Here is a 22,526-nt window from a genome sequence, read left to right as displayed (position 1 = left end):
ATCCCAGAATTAGGGGAGAGACAAACTGAAGAAGCAGCTGATCTGAACTGTCGCCAGTACTCCTGCATTACTTCATGCTCACTTGAGTTGGTAAGATAACCCATCTTGCATGGGTTGAATCCAGAACGTTTCTAAGAACTGAGTTAATTAGTGAGGTATCCTAAAGTTAACTAACTAACTCCCCTGCCAAGAAATGAGCTCTTCCATTTTCCTCACATGATTATCTAGGCACTTTCACTTTTCCATATATAGGAGCAGCTCAGGGACTGACAGATCAGGCTAGGTAGGGATACAGACTTCAGGCGCATGCATACTCCTTGCATGTGTACACAGATGCAAGCACATGCTGATTTCATACACTGAAATTCATGTCAATGTAAGAGCTAGTAAGTGAAGACAGCGACAGTCCTGCTGGTAAAGAACCTTCTCCTTTAAGAGAAGGCACTAAAGGTAGAACTCTTCAACCACTGTTTATAAGAATCCATCAGGAAAAGCATCACAACCATGAATGGACCAGTGGATGGTTTATGTGATTACACTCTGGATGATGAAGGGACTTTCATGTTCACATCAGAGTCAGTGGGAGAAGGACATCCAGGTAAGAAACAAGCTCTGACAAATGCGTAAAAAGAATAATATTTTCATTTAAAATGTTTTAAAAGCCTGAAGAAGAAGTCATCTGCTATTAATCTTATTAGAGAAATTATTTATAACAGGGTGCTTTTTACTTTATTTCTATTGGACCTTGTCCATATAGACTATAGAACCACTATAACTACGGTGCTTCCAACAGGAGTTTACGTGCTTTTGCAGGCTGTGTGTTACACTGAGGAGGGCATGGGTTTATGGTTGCTGCTCCTTCCTTTTCATGTGAATTTCTTTATTACTGTGGAGACACTACTATATCTCTGATAGACTTAAATTTCACATATGGATAAGAATGCATAGCTTGCTTCTCAAGTTCCATATCTTTATGGGCCCTGTGAAACTGTCCTGCATATACGCTGTGCTCTATGTCACATGTCATAAACTGTCACCCATGACAGGAATATCTCTAAGAAGGCTGTTTTAAAGCCTTTAAACATCAGCGCTCCCAATAGCTGTACATGGCAATGTTGCTGATTTTTTTCCTCCCATTCCCTCATCTGATGCAATATATGGAATTGCTTAAGCAAATAGTGGACAGTTATTTGCTAAACTTTATGTATGGTCAGCAGAGCTTAGTTCAATTTTAATGAAAACAAATGTTTGTCCACCATAAACACGTACCTTATGTCAACATCAAGTGTTCCCCCAAGTGAGGCCAGGGGACAATAGACAGTTTGATGTCCTGAAAAGTGTATTTATTTTAGAAGCCGACTTGGCATCCTGTACCTTTTGCTGTAATAAGCCTTTTCCAGGTCTGTACTCATGTTATGTGAGTAAATCATAAATGGCTGGGATGACAGCAGAGAATAAAAAGGTCAGCAGTGAGAATTTTATGTCTATAATTTTTATACTCTTCTGTAATATTAACTTATTACTGCAGATCAAATCCATGGCTGATGCAATTGAATACATTTCTGTCAATGTCAAGGCAGCTACATCAGGTTAAGCCAGTCGGTGTTCTTTCTGATGTAATGCAATCAGAAAATGACAACCACATTCAGTTCTTGGGACATAGGTCCCATCTCAAATTTGTATATAATTACATCCAGCATCTGTAGCGCAATGTGTTTTCATAGGAAAAATAGCATTATACAATGTGGTAATTTAAAAGTGATGATAGTATTTCCAAAGATGCCAGCTCACTATTTATTCTACTCTAATCATTATTTTTAATACCACTGGGGCAATAATATTTAAGTCTCAGAACAGGAAGAGTTCAACCGAGCTCCCAGGTTTGGCTTTATCCCTTGGGTTCCTTCCTTTACCAATTCTCTTTTGGTCTTGTTTCTTGTTTTAGAATTTGACCTATGTTTTAGTTCTTATTCACATTCCCTTCTTTATTTCCAAAAACTCTACTGGCCCTCAGTAGGTCTTCTTTTAAGCCCCACGAGCATTATTTTCCTCCTGTGCTGAAATACTCATCAGGCCTTTGAGAAAAATCTTACCGCTGGTTAGATTTGTGTACATCCTGTCATCTGGCAGAGGCTGCTAGGTCTCTGGCTACTGCGAGTTGTGAAGTGGCAACCTGAGAGGCTTATTGTAGATGCAGTGGAAAACTGGTATTTACTCGGACATTTTCAAGTCGGTGATGCTTGTAACTTAATTTTAAACAGCCTAGGTGTTCATGTAGGGTGCTGAAAACCCAAAGATACAGATTTTTCCAAACCAAGGGAGGACAGGTTGACAGTAAGTGCCTCTGAGTGGTCCTGCAAATTCTTGTTCCTGAACAAAGCCCAAGCAATAGGTCTTAATGGTCTCAGCGATAGCTCTAGTTTCTGAGAGCAAACCCATCACCCTTACATCCTGGCCAAACCCCCCTTCTCCCTCTCTGTGGTTTTACAGGAGAGGTGTAGACATGCCATTAGGTTTTTATCACCCAGGAAAATCTTGGCTATTTCTTAAGATGAGGCCCAGTGTCTGAGGCTGTAGTTGGGCTTCTGACATTATCAGTAGCACTAGAATTTTATTGTGAGTTTCAAGTTCCTCTGTTTGATACCAAATGCATATGCTGCGTGTTCTTGATTATTTCTCTTCTGTATTTGATAGTATAATTTTGCTAGGGGGCATTATGTGAAGTAAAGATCCTGTACCAGATCTTTGTCTGGTGGAAATTTGGATTGTTCTGATTATATTAGCTGAGGACCGAATGCTTTAATGGAGACCTCCTTCTTAATAAACAAATCAGGAGAAATTACATGCTTATTTATTTGGGTATACAGAGAACTGCCTTATACCTGCACAATGCCTAGGAGTTGTGTGTCACTAAGAAGCCCAAATTCCACAGAAACAAGTAATAGCTGGCAATAATTAACACACAGGTATTACCTATGCTCCCAAAAGACTTTATAGAAGACTGTTTATCTCACCTTCTCAGTCTAAATTCTTCAAAATCAATTGGGTATAAAATTTTGGACTTCCTTCCAGGTCTTTAATCTTGGAATTTAGTGGGGTAAATTCCACACTCTCTGAATACTTACTTGTGACTTTTTCACTTCAATATAATAAAAGCACATAGATAGCAGCATGGGGAAGAGAAAGATTTTTTTTTAGATAGCTGGTTTTTATCACTGCTCCATTTTGCATTGTTCAGTAGTACAGTAGTATCTGTCCATGCTGCACAATAGTTTCACTGTGCTTTGAAAGGCATCGTGTGTTTCTCTGACCCACAATGTCTTACAGGTGCCAAACCACTTAGGATTAATTCCTTCCCCTATCTGGTGTGACTTCAGGTGGAATTTTCTGCAAAAAAAATGTCATTCAGTTTTCCAGTAAGTATCAAGGAATCCCTTAAAAAATATAAGACAAGATATCCGCTAAAAGCACCGTCAAATTTTCAACCATATTAAAAACTTACGTTTATCTACTGGATACTCACAGAAAAAAAATCACAAAAGAAAAAAAAAAAACCCCAAACAGAAAATGCAGATCTTTCCAGCAAGTTGATGCTTGCCTTATATCTAATTGTCTTATATCTAATATTACATATACTTGACAATATCTAACATTATATATTCTTAACAATATATATAATACTTCAGTAAACTCTGTGTTGAACAAAGAGAACAGATGTACAAGATATTTAAACAGTGTAGTGTTCTTATTGAAGTACTACTGCAGTTATCAGCACTCCTCGAGAGTCTTTTAAATAGGAAAAACTTAGTATAGCACAATTCAGCTATTCAAAGTCTTTCTAGTGAAACTTTTTTTGGTGGAAAGCTTATTTTTTTGATTAAGTGCTCTGTGTTTCTTGACTGTTTTTTACCAGAAAACTGAGAATTGCTGTTTATCATATTTTGAATACATATTTTCATATTCTAGTTTAAAATTATTTTTCTTTGATATAAATAACATATCATTTAAAATACCATGTTTTATTTTAATGATCACAGGTTTTTAAGAAAATCAGCCTTACCTTTTGAAATGTTTGATGTTTATTATATTTACTACACCACCAAAGCCAGAAGTGTGGTTGTACCTGTTTGTTGTGCTTCAATGGGTAGAGGTTTTTTGAGTTAAATTTTCAGTTGTTAACTGTTGTTTATAGATTTATGTGTGTGTGTGTTGTGAATCCATGAAACTGAATTCTTGGAGAGGTCCTGAGAACTTGCAGATGTCACAGCTTCTGTTAGGCTCTTACATAGTCTAGATTCACATAACAAACCTATGTCCAACTATCTGGAAAACTGTGAAGCTCCTTCTAATTATTTGAGATCCCTTTTGTTGTTGAATACCTCCTTTACTTCATAAATTGGCAAGTGGACACTTGAGTAGGGTTTATCATCAGCTCTCCTAGACTCATTACTTCCTTTTATAGCCAGCAAGAGCTGTTTTATGGCTAATTGACATCTTTGCCATAAGGCTGGGTCTGTAGGATGATTTGATTTCATGAAAAGAATTCATGGATATCTAATACTTTCCTGCTCAGTCAAGAGATCCCTCGGCCTAGACATCCCTTTTGTAGTATTTATCCTATTGGATAGTAATCTACTACATGAAGGTATGCATGCACAGAATTCTTACCTAAAAAATATTACATTTTTTTTTTTAGACAATAGTGCCTCAGCAGAGGTGGTCCATTATGCTTTCCCTGTTTCCAAAAAAGAAGGAACAAAAAAAGGAAGGAAATAATGGACAAACATATTCTGTCACATTTACCAGCTAATGAGAGAAATGGGATGGTTGAGATGAGAAATTTAACACAACAGAATGAAGGGTGCACAAAGCCTGCTAAGCATTGCTAAAAATAGAACACCTGGTTTTATTTTACACCGGGGACCTTAACTAATAGAAATGCCATTAATTTAATGTATTAATCACCCAATCAGCCAGCTAGATTTTGCTCTCCATTCTTGATAGATGTATCTGTATTTGGATCTAGTTGCACTAGAACTGCTGGTTGTTGCACCAATAATCAGACATGATACGAATTGTCAAACTGATTTGTCTCAGCCTGTTTTAATCTAAAGGTATGTTATCAGCATAGCAGATTAAATTATTCTAATTTATTGTTTTAATTGATTAAATTCTCACATAGCTTTTTAAAGACCAGAAGGGACCACTGTTATATAATCTGGTCTGACCTTCACACGTAAGTAATAATTTTTCATGTAGGAATTCTTCAAACATGCTAGTAAATGATGATGGCATTTCATTCACACCCTTTTAAAAAACATTAATTTTTCATCTAGAGATTTGAAAGAACAAGGAATCCTGCATACTTCTAGATGAATGTTTTCAATGGCTCTCACCCTTTTAAGGTTTTCCTTTTTGAATCTTTATCTGTCTCTCCTTAATTTTCAGCTATCAACTACAGTTATATTATTGTCCATCAGTCAAAAACTTTCTCTCAGCGTATTATTTTTAGGTTCTTAGAGACTGTGATCCCAATGCCTATAAGGATTTCCTCTGGTAGGTTGCCTTTCCTTCAGCCTTTCAAAACTTGATTGATTTAATCCTGTAAGATAGACTCTTCTGATTTTGGGGAATTCTTCTCGGTCTGTCCCAAACCTTCCCGCAGCTTCTTAATGTCAACTTTGGAATACCACCACCAAAATGTAGTATTTCTTTAGCAGTCTCGCTAATGCTATTGTATGGAGATAATTTAATTTTTATGGACAACTGTTCATCTGGTTTTCTGTCATGACCTTTCCAGAGTAAGAGTTTTGTAAGACAAACTCTCCCCTTCTGTAAATGTGGACTATGCTTTTTGTTCATGAATGTTTGCTGTGTTATTTCTCTGAGAGGGAAGCAAAAGAGCTGCTTTTCTATCTACCAATATCCATAAAATACTGTAGATACTAATACAGTTCATGCAAAAAAAAACCAACAAACAACCATGAAAACATCCTGTTAAATCCTCACTTATTGATTTCACTGCCTACTGTGGCTCATGTTCCCTTGAGACATTTAATGAAAGTTTTTGTTCATAAATTAATTTCAAGCACAGCATGCAAAACCAACATAAGGTTCTTTGTACCAGATAGGTGCCATGAGGAGAAATGAGGATGAATTAGTCATATGGGATTACCTGTACTCTTCTTGAATGTTTTGGAAAGATATCCCTGTGTGTGCCATACAGGGAACTTACACAAACATGGGACACTGGCATCTAATGCAGGTGAGACATGCTTCATGAGGAGCAAGAACAGGGATAAAGGTTATTCCTGGCATAGAAACTAGGTGGTGGGAAAAGGACTACAAAGCAGTCCAAATCTCTAGCAGTTTACTGCAGGGCATTGGACCTGCATGAAGAAGGTCATCTTATCTCAGTTGTTCTGTTGTCCCACCCAGGTAATCAAAATTTACATATTTTCATCAACAATTTTTGCTTTTGTCCTTGAAAATGTGCCTATATTTTCTTATATAAATGGAAATTTTGAAGAGAGTAAGCACAGGTACATTTTAATCACTCCTGCCACCTTTGTCCCCAGTCTTGCTAAACAAGGTTCCTTTGGACTTCTAAGTAAATTGCAAGAATGGTGTCTGATTCCTGTTTGGTAATAATTGTCCCACATGTAGTAATCCATGTACAGTTCTTGCAAGGCTGAAGGTTCCAACGCAGCTTACATTTGCTAATTGTCCTTTGTGTTTGTTCTTTTTGTATTGAAGTGGTTAATATGGGAGATAAGAATGTCAGAATCATATTAGTCCTCTAGTCTTTGATTTGTCCCTCTTGACTAAACGTACACCTTTCTCATGAAAATAAATGAGAATTTATTTTGATTAAGGTTAAATATATTAAAAGTCTTTAATGACATACCTTACAAAACATTGCTTTTCAACAGATTGTGTTGCAAATGGCAAGGCAGGGGATAATTTCTTTGCCACACAGCATGTTATGGCAACAGCTAAACATAATATGCAATACTAGACTTTTTAAAAGAAAAATAAAATTCAAATATATGAGAAAAATTACCATTTTGACATTAAGGGTGCTGCCCTTTTGTGCTAATGAGATTAGCTACATTATTTGATTAAGATTCATTATTCATTAAAAAGGTAAGAAAAGAAAGAAAGAAAAAGATAAAAGATTATTGTGATAAACCTGAGCTGAAACCTTTAAATTTGGGATGCAACTGAAGATACACTCAAGACTTACCTCAGGCAAACTGCAGCTGGTACACTTTTCTTGCTTCTGTGTGTGTTACTCACTCCCCTGCTTTAGGTGGGTTGCAGGAATTGTTAGGAGATGGGATTGCAGGATGGTAGGGAGCATTGAGAAGAAGCAAACCCAAAACAGGCACTTGACTGAGCTGTGCATAATCTGTATCAATCTAAACACTTTTTCAGGCTTTACCAGCAGTGTTGGTCAGGTACATTCTAACTTTCTGTTGGGAGATGGAAGTTGATGGTGGAAAATCACCTTCTTGTTAGAATGCTACTGATGTGGAGTGCATGCTATATTGGTTTGTGGTGTTAGACAAGGAGAAGGCTGGGAGGCCTCTCAGGTAATTCTACGCGTAACGTACTTGTTTCACACTTAAGTGCAGAAAACTACAGGTAAAGTTATAGTCAGTATTAGTTTGCACTAGTAAGTAAATTCCCTCTTGTATCTTCTGAATTTGCTTGCAGGATGTTTCATATTGGTAGAGTAGGGTTACCAGTTGGACTTGCTGATCTCAAAGGTCTTTTACAGCCTGAATGATTGTATGATTCTATGATTCTATATGTCTTTCTGTTTAGCTAGCTTAAACACTCCAGTAATAAGCAATAAAAGAACCGCTTGCTGAAATACCTACCTGTGTGCAAACAGTCTGTGTTTTGTATTGAGTGCTATGGTTTTGAATCACAACTTTGATGTCTTGCAGATAAAATCTGTGATCAAATCAGCGATGCTGTACTAGACGCCCATCTCAAACAGGACCCGAATGCCAAGGTTGCTTGTGGTAAGGTGCTGCTTTGCTTTAAGTTGTCACCCAGTCACCATTCTGTTTTTATGATGTTTGCGAAGAGCTTGATGCTATCATTTGCTAACTCATTTTACTCTCAAAAAATTACATAAGAATTACAGTCTTCAAGAGAAGGAGAAACGAGAAGAAATGGTAAAAGTTTTTATAAAGCCTGAATCCTAAGCAGGCTATAGAAGGGGAGAATAGTTAATTTTGTGTGTGGATTGAATTTTCCTGGGAGAAACAGATTTGAGTTCATTACAGTGGATTTTTGAAAGAATATTTGAATATTTGGTTGAAAAGTTCAGTTACTATATTTAATAAGGTACTAATTTTTCTGTCCAAGTTCCCATAACTGCTTGTTTTTTGAAATATCTTCAGAAAGAGTTGTACCACCAATGTAACTAAACGCCATCTTCAGATTCTTCCTCCTGGGACTGGAGGCAAGTTTTCAAAATAGTTGATCACTGATGAGTTTTATTTAGCTTCTCTATGTACCTTAAAGTGATTAAGATTAAGTGGATTTAGAAATCACAGCTTAATGCTGTATTTCCCTAAAATCTGTGCATATCACTGAATCATGCTCAGTGTTTTGACTTTCCCATTTGTAAATCGGGCATATTAATCTTTTCCTTACTTTCAGACATATGGTGAATATGAAAAGAATTTGTTGTAGAAGGAGCTAATACTGCTAAAAATATGGGTGGAAAGGACTTAGATGTATATACCCAGTAGACGTCTCAAAATCACCGTCATCACAAAAGTAGTTATTTGTCTTATTGGGCCGGGTTATTCTGCTGTTGTAATCCTGTTTTCATCTCTGTTTTCAGAGACAGTATGTAAGACAGGAATGGTATTGCTCTGTGGGGAGATCACATCTCATGCTATTGTGGATTATCAACGAGTTGTCCGAGATGCAATTAGACATATTGGTTATGATGATTCAGCTAAAGGTTGGTGGAAAAACTCATGAAATCCCTGAAGAGCAAGCAATAGGCAACTACAAAACAGGTCTGTCACCACTTCGATATATGGGCTTTAGCAAGCCTGATAAAAACTGAATATCCTGTGTGAAAGCTGCTTACATGGTACTACGTGATACACTTTCTGGCTTTATCCCAGTAAGTAGAAAAAACGTCATATATTAGTTAAAACGGAAAGTGAGTAGGCAGAATATACTTTGAACTGTGGTATTAGGCCAGAATAGTTAACTGCAACTTGAGCCACAGAATCTACCACTCCTCCAAACTTGCAAGAACTTGAATCTTGATTATTCATTCATCAAGCCAATTGATGCATCTTGGTGCAAAAGAGAGGGAAGAAAAAACCTAGTTCATTTCATTGTACCATTATATATTTGTACTGTGGTAGCATCTAGAATTCCCAAGTGTAAAGCAGGTTCTCATTGTGCAGGGTGCTCTGTAAGCGCAGAACAACTACTATGATGAGGAGTATGCAGTCCAAATCCAGTTTGTGTATTGTACAAATGATAAAAAAGACAAAACGCTTTATATACCAGACATATTTCACTTTGTGATTTGCCTTGTATCTGTTTATACATTACAAATATTCCAAGTATACTGTTACAATGAAGTGTCTCTTTTAAGAGCTTTTCGTTAAAAAAAATGTTGTTTCCTGCAGTCACTATTGAATTTGCAGGGAGATTGTGGTGGGAGAATATTATAGCAGCACATCTGCAGGTTACCTCCACCATGTGAGAGTAGTGCTTTCAGAAAACGCTGGCAAATCTAGTAGGTCATAAATCTCCTTTTTAGCCTAACTGCCAAAAATGATAAGGGGAGATGCAGTGACCCAGTAAAAACCAATTTCTATGCAAAAGTAAAACAAAAAGTAAAAACAAACAATTGCACACAGAAATATAATTTTCTTCTCTGCATAGCCTACTTAAATGAAAGTGAAGAGCATTCTTCAAGTGCATCATATGCATATGGACTTGTATATAAGTTGAACTGGCTGAACATGAGTTTGGTCAGCAGCTGCCAGTAGCTACAGTTCTAGGAAAGGTTGGATTTGGAGAGAAGGCAGTTACTATTAATACACCTAGGAACAGGTGGAAAATTTTGCCACAATCTTCTGTAAGTTTTTCAATTTCTTTTTAAAACCTTCCGTTTGGTCTTTGAATGTAATATAGTGTAAATTTCCACTTCCAGGTTTACTGAGAGACTGTGACAGTCACACAAACTCCCACAAGAGATTTAGATACAGACACTGCTTTACATGTATTACAAAAAATGTATCAGAGAGCACAGCCTTCAGTTGCTGAAAACATCAGCTCCTAGGAATTCACATAGAAAGTTTTAATACTATTTATTTGGGAGAGGTACATTATCTACTTTTTGGACTATTTTTCTGCAGTTAACAATCCATAATATGAATTGGCTTGACACAGGGTGCCAATGCAAGAGAAAACAAGCAGTAACAAGCAATAAAGGCAACCCTATATACTCAAGCCCTTCCCAAAAAAGGTTTCAAGTATTGTATTGGCAAAAAAAAAATGAACTAAAAACAGCAGTTAGGTTTTGAGTTCTGAACATGGTACCCTTCACAATGAAAAATTTGTCATATGCTTCAATGCTATTTTCCTTAATTGTGACAGGAAAAGCTAATTCAGTGCTATTTTTTTTTTCTCAAATAGGCTTTGACTACAAGACTTGTAATGTTTTAGTGGCATTGGAACAGCAGTCGCCTGATATTGCCCAAGGTGTTCATCTACACAGGGATGAAGAGGATGTTGGTGCTGGAGATCAGGTAGACATAACAACATATCTAAAACATCAAACCTGTTTGAATGGAAAAAGTTCCCCCATCTTATTGACCTGTTTTCTAAATTAAAACCCATGTAAAGATTTCCACACTTCCTTCTTGGGCTACCCCAAAACAGAAAACATATTTTTATTAAAACAGTTGGAAGTTTTTGAGGGCAGATTTTTGCCCGGTGTTTGTTATAGCACACCATGCAAGTCAGGAGAGCTTTGGCAGTTTGTAATAGCTGAGGATGTGTCCTCTAGAACTTAGCAAAGGTTTTTTGCTTATGTATTTCATGTTTTTGTTGGGTAGCTTTAGATTCATTAGACCATTCATCTTGCAGACAGACTTGCCTTGTAAAATGGAATAAACAAAGGATCTTTTAACTTTCACAGAGCTCTTAAGATTTTACACAGCAAAAAATTAGATGATGTTTCAACTGTCTTCAGCATTAGTACAATGAAGGCAAATATGCCAGAGTACTTTTAATTCTCACTTATTTCCCGGAGGCAGCTGTTGTAATAGGTGTTCCACATAATTAAGGCTGTCCAAGCTGCATTTCTATGAGCTAAATAACACATGTAGATAATTATGGTGTTCCCAAGAGAAAGATGCTAACATAAAAACTCCATAATCTGATTGATGCCTGTATGAGTGAGTTTAACATTTACAGTAGTTATCATTAGTAGTAATATCTAGTTTACAACAATGCTGTTGAGAACTGTAAGTGGAGATACCAGAGTCCAGAGGCCAAGCTAATATTGTTCAAAAAACCCTTGAGGACTAAATTAAAATGCTTTTATGCTGTCATGGGGACATAATACTACATAAGATGAAAAGATATCTGACTTTCTTTGACACTTTAATGGCCTCCCTTCCCATTGGATCAAAATACCTTCTTGTCTTTTTTTTTTTCCTTTTTTTTTTTTTTTAAATCACAACATGCACTGGATGAGGAGAACAAAAATGCTGCTAACTCTATTTAACAAATGATCATCTGATGCAGGGAACATGACTGAGTAATAGTAGAAGCTATGACTAGAAGCATGTGGCATTGAAAATCTGAGGCAGGTGCCTTAAACTGTTGAACAGTATGTCCTTCATGGATTATTCACATCCCAGTCCACTGAAAGTGCAGATGCGAGCTGCAGTATAAGTGTGTCTATATTCAAACATAGAAGCCTCTACAACCTTTCCAGGCTAATGGTAACACCTTTCCTATGACAGAATAATCCTGAAATTGTTCTGCTCCAACAGATATTTTTTTCTGTGAACCAATATGATTTTTTCACAGAATCTTCTAGAAATCTTTGTCCAGGTTTCTAGCTGAACATGTAAAGCTTCAGGCATTCAGTGAAAAATTCTAGGAACGTAGTTTGTTTCTAATTACACTGTAACATGTTGGAGCCTGATCTGAGTTTAGGCTTCTTGCACTGTAATGTAAAACAGTAGAAAAAAACCCTGAGACTACTGTTTACTCTTTGCTACAGATGAAATCTTGTTGCCTTTGGTTGTGGTGCTTTTAACAGTGATTGAAGCGTATCTTCTTCTCCTGTAGGGTTTGATGTTTGGTTATGCAACAGACGAGACAGAAGAATGTATGCCTCTAACAATTATTCTTGCTCACAAACTGAATGCCAGATTAGCAGAGCTGAGGCGTAATGGAGAACTTCCTTGGTTGAGGCCTGACTCCAAGACACAGGTAAATACTGCTATGGATAGTCCAGGTAGTTGAAAACTAACACTTTTTCTTTCCAGAAATCTTAAATATTTTTAAAGACAGCAATTGATGGTGTTCAGAGTATCAGGATAACCTACAAGTAGCAGATATATAACCTACAGGTAGAAGATAAAGCACTTCCACTGCTTATGATGCTGTCTCCTCGACTGTTGGAAAATGGTTAACCTGTATCAGAGTGCTAGGAGCACTTAACCGCCTACCAGTGAAGAAACATTAACCCTTCAGGCCTAAGTGGTCTGTGCTCCTTGAAAAAGTGACAGGGGATCCAAAGGATTTATTTGTATTTAGGGATTCGGGCTGGCCTTTTTGAAGATGCACTGAGAACATAAATTTCTGAGGCATGGGAGTTTCACTGGAAATCCCAAATGAAAGATAAATTTTAGGGAATTGCACAGAAAATCAGATTGTCCATACTGAGTGACCTTCATTTTTTTTTCTCAGCACAGCAAAAATGGAGAGTGAGAAAATAGGCTTCATTTCTCATACCTTGGCAACAATGTGAGCAGTGATCATTATACTGTCAGCATTGACATTTTGGTACAATTTTGCTCTTGGAATAGCATAGCGTGATGTTTGATGTAGGTGGGTAATACATTTTATAGCAACTTTGTTTTTTTCTTCCTCCTTCTCCCTGTTCTGTTCAGGTCACGGTTCAGTATATCCAGGAGAATGGAGCAGTCATCCCAGTGCGTGTTCACACCATTGTGATATCTGTGCAGCATGATGAAATCATTTCACTGGAGAATATGCGCAGAACCCTGAGGGATCGTGTGATCCAAGCTGTTGTCCCTGCAAAATATTTGGATGAGAAAACTATTTATCACCTACAACCTAGTGGACGCTTTGTTATTGGAGGGCCTCAGGTTTGTGTTGTGTTATTTGAGTGCTTTTATCAGCTTGCCTTTGTCATTGGGTGTGTGTCTTAAAAGAAATCTCAGCTTTTTGGCATGACAGTCCTAGGGTGTAAGAAACAAGCTGCCTAGTGGAAGTTTTAACTGCAGTTGTATGTGGGAGAAGCACCCAGGGTTTCATGTGCTGTGTGCCAAAGTAACCTTTGAGGGCATGGTTATATCATACCTGTGTTTTGACTGGGCAGCCAAGTTGAGCTGAATCTTACACTGCGTGTGGAAGGTACAGCCCAGCTCTTGGTTTCCTCAAACCCTTGAGTCCAGCACTGAGACACACAATCCTTTCTCATGGAAAGCACTCCTGACAGAGAGATGGACAAGAGAAGGTTTACTTCTCTTAGAGTGAACTTGGTTTTCAGATCTGTATAGCTCACACTGTTCTGCCTGACAGCAATGAGAGCTGAAGGTGTTCATCTGTTCTGAAAATCAGCCCCTAATAGGCTTCTCCTGGAGAGAAAATAAATGTCGCTTTTGCTTTATCTAGGCACTGCAGGAGATGGGATTTATAATTTGACCCTGCACTCATAGAAGTCTAGGCAGAACTTCCACTTTGTAGGATCAGGACTTTCGAGATTTAGTTTTTGAAAACAAATTCACCATTCACCAATGTTTAGTCTTCAGTTCCCTTCAGAACTATCACAGCAAAAGTTCAAAGCTCCTTCCTGAAATTAGGTCCACTTTTACAACAAATCCAAGTAGTCATTATTTTTCCTTTGCTGTTCAAATTCATTAATTTACTGGAACTTGCCAGAATTATTTGTGAGGAGATGTGTCTTTTTTTTTTTTTACATTAGTGCCATGGAACAGGTAGGAAGGTGTCGAGGTTAATCATTATAATAAAGATTATACAAAAAATGTATTTTTCATGTAGTTGAATTGGTTATATCACTGTGATTTTGTGTACCATTGACATCCTAACTGCGGACAGATGGAGAGGCAAACTTGAGCTGTAACTTGGAGCAAATGAACCAATGCAGCAATCACAGCTTCATACAAAAAGAAGGCTGCACATAAGAAAATTTTCAGGTGTGCACTGAACTGCACCCATTTTAAAATGTAATATAATTACATTTGGTAAGCCAACCAGAAATAGCTTTTCTACTCTTGTGGTGGAGCTGTATTACTTATGTTTGCACATACAAACACAGGCACGTTGCAGTGTATGTTTGCAGCTTTTTAAACCTCGGATAAGTTTACTTAGTATGGGTCAACATGCTTGTGTGTCCATGGCCTTACAACTGCTATCATCACTTGTGCAAGTGATGATAGCATTGGGGCAACCAGAAAATAACTATTTGTTTCCTTGTCTTTTACGTCTTGAACGTCTGATTACTTTTCATAAGAGTATTATTCAGTTTTATTTTTAACAATGCTAGCTATAGAAGGCTGTCTTGGTCTTCAGCTCTGTTCATCTAAGGAAGATGCATGTATTTCCCTTGAGATTTTCACCTGATGTTTTTAAGCATGGCTATACCTTGAATTCTGGCTATGGCAAAATTAGTAATTTTGCTGCTATCAATATTTTCCCAACAGCAACCCAGTTACCCAACCCAGTTACCCACTGGTACTGTGAGGACATTACAGCTTGTCACAAAAGTGACTTCCACAACTTTACAAATGCATTTGTGCTCTTTCAACACCTTTAAAAGGAGGGGCGGATTTTTTCCCTTTCACCTGTCCATTTCTCTTCCTCTCACTCGGTTCTGCAGTTAAGTCATGATGTAACATGAGGTGTTCTCATTGCAACTGTCTGTGCCATTAGAAATTAAGGTTTGGATCAAGCAGAGGAGCCCCAGGAGGACAGGAGCCTTTAGACACACTCAGCTATCTACAGTTCAGATTTACATCTCGCTGCTTTCTCAGCAGAATGGAATAAACAGTGCCAAAGGTTTTCTTCTGTATATATGCACAATCTTTCTAAGAAAAACTTTGACTCTCTACTTGTGTTTGCCATGCAAACATTCCAGCAGTTGAATTTTACTGACATGATATTCTGTAGACAAAGAATTTCAAACCTGCTTGTACAGGTGGAAACTGAATTTCAAATTTGACCATGTTTCCATTTACACCAGGAAGCTTAAGCATTTAGTAAATGGGGGGGGGGGAATGTGTGTGTCAGAAGATTGGTCAGGTACTGATCAGCTAACCGTGATCAAATGAAAATATCAAGTACTTGTGAGGAGCAATCAGGATAGCTGTGTAGGCAGCTAGAAGGCTATCTGCACTTATTTAATGGTTTAGAATTTTAATCTGTAAGTATCTGTTCTTAGAAAGAAGTAACCTTTCTTTCTCAATTACCTATAACTGCCTGCTACTCCATACCTGTTGTGTATAGTTTAAATTAGACTATAAATATTTTGGGCTTGGTAATGAGTTTTTAGTACATATTTGTATGACACTCTCTATAATGATACTCCATTGGAATTGTTGGGTGCCAGCCTTCAGGTAATGATGTATAATGTAGCACTGACATACCTTTTGATGATAAATACAAAAAAGACATCTACTATTTAATACTCAGATTTTGACCACAAGATTTTTAAATTTTTTTTTAACAGTGTGAAATCTCTCCCTGGTTCCTATATGGCACATAGTTTGTTAACAATATTCTGTATTCAGTTTGGCTGTGGTAGATAGGTCATTTCTAAACCAAAATTCCCACATTGTCTGGAATATTTACTTTTGAAACAGGCAGTGCATGCTCTACCTGTCTGGATGTAAACCTGTTTGCTTGATTACCAAACACAATTTGTAAATGCTTTGTCTTGTGAACCTGACCTTAAAGAATATTTGTAGCCACTGGTGTAGCTCTGTGAGATAAGTTTGTTCCTTCGTCTACCCCACAGCAATTCATATGCGGTGAACTTACTTATACAGGTGGAAGACTACATTCTTGTAGTCTTCTGAAGGATACATAGCCATGTTTGAGATTTATAATAAAATGGATGGTAAAATGGACAAATTCTTTTACTGATTCAGGGTGATGCTGGTGTTACTGGTCGAAAGATCATTGTGGATACTTACGGTGGCTGGGGAGCCCATGGAGGTGGTGCCTTTTCTGGCAAAGACTATACGAAGGTGGACCGATCAGCTGCATACGCAGCCCGTTGGGTGGCCAAGTCTCTTGTGAAAGCTGGGCTCTGTCGGCGTGTTCTGGTTCAGGTATGGTTTGCTATGAACGTTGCTTTTCTCAAAAAGATTTTTCCTTTTCAGCTTTACCTTGAACACATGTTGTACAAAACACAATGTAGAAGCAGTCTTGGTGATGGCTTGGGGTTGAAGAAAGGAAGGCCTTGATGTGCTTAGTTCAAGTCACCAGTAACATATCAGCTTCTTGAAGCTGGAACTTTTCATTTAGCTTTCATTTTATTGGCTGTTTTTCTGGACATTTGTTGAGCCCCCAACCCTCTGACGCTTACTGTCATGGAAATATAAGCATGGGGTGACTAGACAATGGGGAAGAACGTTATCCAGAGATTTCAGCATTTTCAAAGTTTTCTATTTTTTTCTACAAGTACAGATTGTGCAAATATGGGAATATATGAAGGAGAGGCCTCAGTTTTGCTAAGATGGTTCATGAATGAATGCTTTCTTCTGTTGCATACTGTTGCCCACTGAAGCATCATGTTTCTTTGCTAACTATGGTGTCTTTCTTACCATAGGTTTCTTATGCCATTGGGGTTGCTCATCCACTGTCCATTTCACTGTTCACTTATGGAACTTCCCAAAAAACAGAGAGAGAGCTGCTGGACATTGTGCACAAAAACTTTGATCTTCGGCCTGGAGTCATTGTCAGGTATGGAAACACAAAAAAAGGAAAATCACATCCTAGAAATTATGTGGTGATCACATCCTAGAAATTATTTCTTGCTTCATTAGATGTTACAGTGTAAGAGTCAGTCTCTTGAACTAGCATGGGCTTGTTCCATGCAGTACAGAAGAGACTGTCTCTCATTCTGTCTTTCTGTCACTCTTCACAGTTGATAACTTTTTATGGATCTACCTGTGTGCTGTATCTTTTAAGATAACAGATGTACCTTTCAAGTTTCACATGAAGCATATATTTTCAGCATTTGGCCTTATATAGTATGTGGAATTCAAATAAAATAAAATAACTTTCGTATTCCAAGAATTTTAAGTTACTTCGCTGTGAAAAAAGCTATGTTTTGTTTTACAAAATGAATTGAAGGTTATTTCCTTATTATCTGTTCCATTAAAATTAATAATTCTCAATAATAAGGACTTTTCCTGTAGCTGTAGTTCACATTTAAGTTTTGTTGGCCCTTTTATGGTTCTCCACTGGATGTGTTCACTGGTGTGCTTGCATCTCCAGAATATGCTTGCTTGACGAAGGGTGTGAAATGGATATCAACATCAGGATTTTAATGGTAGTTATCATGAAGTATCTTAATGTGAAGAATTTTCACTTCTTTTTATTATACATACAGGGATCTGGACCTAAAAAAGCCCATTTACCAGAAGACTGCATGTTATGGTCACTTTGGAAGAAATGAATTCTCATGGGAGGTGCCTAAAAAACTTGTGTTTTGACACTAGCAATCACACTTTAAAAACAGAAAGGAAGATAAGTCCACTAATGATGGGGGTGCTTCCAAAAATCAAATTTGACAGCTTTGTATTCATCAAAAGGAATTTTAGATTTTAAATGGAAAGAAAGGAAAAGATATTTTCTTGGAAATTGATTTTTTTTGACCCTCAGTGTCTTTCATTATCTAAGATACAAAGGACAGTCTGTTTTTTTAATCAGCATAAGACAACAAAATGCAGTTTACTTTTTATTGCTGCTCTGTTGGTTCTTTTGATAAAGGCAAAGTATGACTCAGGTATCCAAACCAGTGGCTGAACCTCAAGCCTTTAATGGGCAAAGGCAAAAATGACTTTCCCAACTCTGACTAAGGATCAGCAGATTTCTTGCTTCTAATTAGACAACAGGAAATTCTGGGGTCCAATTTCCTTACTGGAGTTAGCATTGCATACAGCTGGGGGTTGCTTTGATGGGAGAAGGCTAAATATCATATAACTGTATCTTGGCCTCTTTTGTAGAAGACGTTAACGTATATGTAATATTTAAATCACCTTCACTGCATATGTGCTGTTGCTGTTGTGTTTTAATTACCTGTGGTTTTGAAACATGTGTTCTCCTATAAAACAACAATCATAGAATAAAAAGCTTTTTCCTACCATGTATGTAAAGGTGCTTCTTTTTCTATTTTTGTTTTTAAATGTTGCAGTATAAAGGTCCATCTCAACTCAGCCTCTAATACTCTTGTAGGATTTTGATTTACCAACATAATTGAATTTTATTAGATTTTTGGAATTGTGATATGAATTTATCTTTCACTACATATCTGATCACTGTTTAGTCCTGTGATTAATAGAAACTCAGTGAAAAAGTACTAGATTTTTATTTTTAACTCTCAGGTTTATGCTATACAGTATTCTCTCATAATTTTTGCTAGGTTTATTGCATGGCTTACCAGGTTTGATGTAATTTTGGAATAAAATAAAGTGCATAGAAATAAATGCAAAACATCAATAAATACGTATAGCACAAGGTTAAAAATTGGACCACTACCTTTCCAGCAATCTCTCTCACCGAAGAACTAGCCGCTAGATGGCTGTGTGTCCTTCCAGAGTTGTGGGAGCAAGTCTGTGCAGAAAACATGTCCCTGTCTGTGCCAGTACTCGGGTACTAAGTCTGGGTACTGGTGCCCTGTTACTCCTGCTGGGGACAGTGACAGCCTCGCCTTCTGACAGATCAGGCTAGCTGGTGCGGGTGGTAGAGTGGATATGATCCAGATTGAGGACGATATTTCACATGTGGTCATGTGCTATATTGTCCTATAAAGTGACAAATTACTTTTTGCAAGGGAGTGTGGATTAATCACAGATTTGTTTAAATGGGGAGGGTGTGAGATCACATTTATCCTCTGGGATCAGTTTTGCTTGTCAATAGGCAACAAGGATGAACCTAATCGTGCAATACAAGTGTTATCTATGTATGGCCCCCAAGAGTCACTTAATCCTAGCTTTGTGATTTAAGCAGCACCGTGTTAGATCTTCTACACTGGAGAAATGCTGCCACCTCATGTTTCGCTCCTAACTAAAGTTCTTTGTACAGTGTCTACCAAACAGATGTTGAGGTGGAAAGAGACTGTCTGACTGTGATGATCATTAAAGAAAAGCTGCCATTCATTCTCTTCAAGTATGTCACAAACAACTTTTAACTGTTCAAGTCAGAATTTGCTCCACTTTACTAATTATGCTAATGTGCTACATGTACTGTGTAAGTTGAGATGAACAAGTAGTAGGTTTACATGTAGCTCCTGATCTCCCAAGGACTTAGAAAATTAATCAATGGACCTTGTTGGACACCTGGATACATTTTAACAGGAAAAATATCTTAAAGTGCAGCTGCATCTCAAAGAATGTATTGGCGAAAATTTCTCAGGGACTATTTTCCCAGCTGCATATTGCTCATCTTGCAAGGAAGAAGATTTGTTGTGTGTGTCAGCCTAAAAATGTAAACTGTTTGGAGCCAGGTCCTATTGGTCTGTGTAGAAACATAAAGCTTGGCCTTCAGTAGCAAAGATTTGTTTTGCTAATGAACCTTTACCTATCAGTAATGTATACAGTGGTATTTTACTACTAATAGGGAATTTGCCATTCATGCTGCCACAGAATGGTTTTGTGGAAGTGTTACAGTCCTATACATACCAATCAAGACATCCCTGAGATAGCATAAGGCGACATATCTTTGTTAATGGAGAGGAGGCCTTGCCGTTGGCTTCACTTCTTCAGGATCTCCTGGTCATAACGTGTTATATTACAACTAGCAGAAGCAAGCAAATGAAAAATAAATAAAAAGAAACCCTAAAAAGTGCTGTATAAATAAATGTGTTGCATAAAGCAACATGAAAGCAGAATGTCCTCATCTCAACAAAAACAAATATCTGCAGACAAAATGAACAGTTCTGCTCTGGCAGTGACAATAACAACCATTACAGAGATTGTTGGAGAGGGAGTGCATGTGTCTCTACCTGGTTTGGTGGGCACGCAAGGTCAAGGCAGAGGGTTGGCAGTGGGAGTGTGTGACAAGCTGTGATGGATGCAGTCAACCCTCAACCAAACTCGCAGTAGTTTGGTACAGGCTCCAAAGTAGCTAAAGGCCTGAGCCATAGCAGGGCCAAGGACTCCTTTAGATGACCCACAAAGCAGCAGTGACCCAGTGAGCATCCATGCAGATAAGCCTGGAATGCTGACTGTGCGATTAACACATGAACCATCGTGCGTACCTTTCCCGTTGTATGCAATTTGACTACGAGCTAACCACTTTATCCCATCCAATATGACAGCCTAAGTGAGCCACCTTTGAGCTCTCTCTGCTAGGCAACATGACTGCATGGCCGGGATCTCCCCTTGAGCTGGGACGCCCCTCAAGGTTGCTCCTTGAGGCAGTGAGACCTTTTACCAATGACAGATGAGCCCAATTTGGGTGTTCCCTGAAATGCAGCTGGGCTGCACACAAGGCAATTCTCCCCACGAGCAGGGATGCCTCTCAAGGTTTGGGATTCCTTATGTGAGACTAAGAGGATCCTTCCTTACCCAAGGCAGAGACACCCCTTATTTGCAACAGGTCCTTGGTAAGTGACTGATAGCATGCTGTATTAATGCTAATGAAATCCATGTGTCTAATTCCGTTAGACATAAACTGTTGACCAAGTCCGGGAATAAGTATGGATCCAACTCTGGATCCAGCCACACCTAGATCATCTCTGAGAAGGAGTTTAGAAAGGGGGTCCGTCCTGAACCTTGTGACTCAATGGGAGGGTCTCCCTTACCTTTCTGCATCTCCAGTCTCTCTGTAAATCATTCTAGCTCAATTCTAACTCATTTTTCCTATGTATGTTTCTTCCATGTAGCAAGTAATACAGTGAACCTTGCCATTGAACTTCGTTAAGTCGCACTTTTATAAATTTACATTAAAATCACTTTTGCTAATACTTTTGACAGTGAGTCTTTCAGTGCTTTAAACCAGTCATTTATGACACAGGCTTTTGGGTGAAAGGCCATGACTCTGAAGCCTGCAGTTTATAGATGGAGTCAGTCAGTCACACCCCTAGCAGGCGAGCATTTACTGGATAATTGGATTAATCTGCTAGTAAATGGACAGGGTAGAAATTGTTGAACTGTTGTAGTAACTTTGCTAGCTGTTGAGCTTTTCTCATAAATGGAAATAAGCATATGAGGTTCAAGGCTCCACTAAAAAAAAACCAATAAACAACCTAAACTACAAATAGAAATATCATGCAGTTGCTAATATAATATACACACAGAAAGTAGATTCATGTTCTTGGAACTTTCCCCCCCCCCCCCTCTTTTTCTGCTGATGTTGTTGCTTTGTTTGATCTGTGTTTAATAACCCAGAAGCTGGAAATTGGAAGCCATAACTTGCTTTCCTTAGCAAGTAGCTAAATTCTGGATGCTACAGCATATAGAGCACATCCCCTTGGTCTAAATAAGTTCAGCTATCATTTGATGTTCTGAGTTTTCTCTTGGAGTGTGATATATATAGGGTTGACCTCTGTAGGTAAGGCACACAAATCTCTTCTATATGAATGTATATATGTGTGCGTATGTGTGAGCAAGAGAGCCAGACAGACAAACACATACAGATGGGGGGTTGGGGCAGGGCAGGCAGAGAGCAAGGGCATGCAAGAGCGTGCATACACTAAACAAGTTTACCGTAAACTGGCTAATCTGAAAATTTCCCAGTGTGGTTGGCAGCAGCAGGGAAGTCAGGCTGCCTCAGTACCATAATGAGACCTCCCCTTGCCCTCCCTGAACCGTGCTGGCAAAATCTCCACTGGCTTCCCAGCAAGTTGGGCAATGTGTGCACTCTTCTAATGCCTTCTCAAGCACTGCCTCAGAGTGAGGCACACTGTAAATCACCAGTGACCCACAGACACGCAGCTTTGTGCCCGACTCCAGTGCTTCAGCTCTCAGGCTCCACAAGCAACAAATAACTAGCTCCTGGTCTCTCACAGAAAAAAA

The 22,526-nt window shown here is 38.2% G+C and overlaps 1 protein-coding gene across 1 annotated transcript; it reads left to right on the top strand.

Moving 5' to 3' along the window:
• Window positions 1-504: 504 nt before the first annotated feature.
• Window positions 505-18,002, top strand: MAT1A (methionine adenosyltransferase 1A). The gene is made up of 9 exons (XM_009958866.2): window positions 505-598; window positions 7,956-8,033; window positions 8,867-8,989; window positions 10,693-10,805; window positions 12,361-12,504; window positions 13,188-13,406; window positions 16,431-16,613; window positions 17,114-17,247; window positions 17,900-18,002. The coding sequence occupies exons 1-9, from the start codon at window positions 505-507 to the stop codon at window positions 18,000-18,002; spliced, it is 1,191 nt and encodes a 396-aa protein (XP_009957168.2).
• The last annotated feature ends 4,524 nt before the right edge of the window (window positions 18,003-22,526 follow it).

The sequence above is a fragment of the Leptosomus discolor genome, chromosome 6, assembly GCF_034619465.1.
Source record: "Leptosomus discolor isolate bLepDis1 chromosome 6, bLepDis1.hap2, whole genome shotgun sequence".
Classification (NCBI taxonomy): domain Eukaryota; kingdom Metazoa; phylum Chordata; class Aves; order Leptosomiformes; family Leptosomidae; genus Leptosomus; species Leptosomus discolor.
This window is presented reverse-complemented; position numbering and strand designations above follow the sequence as displayed.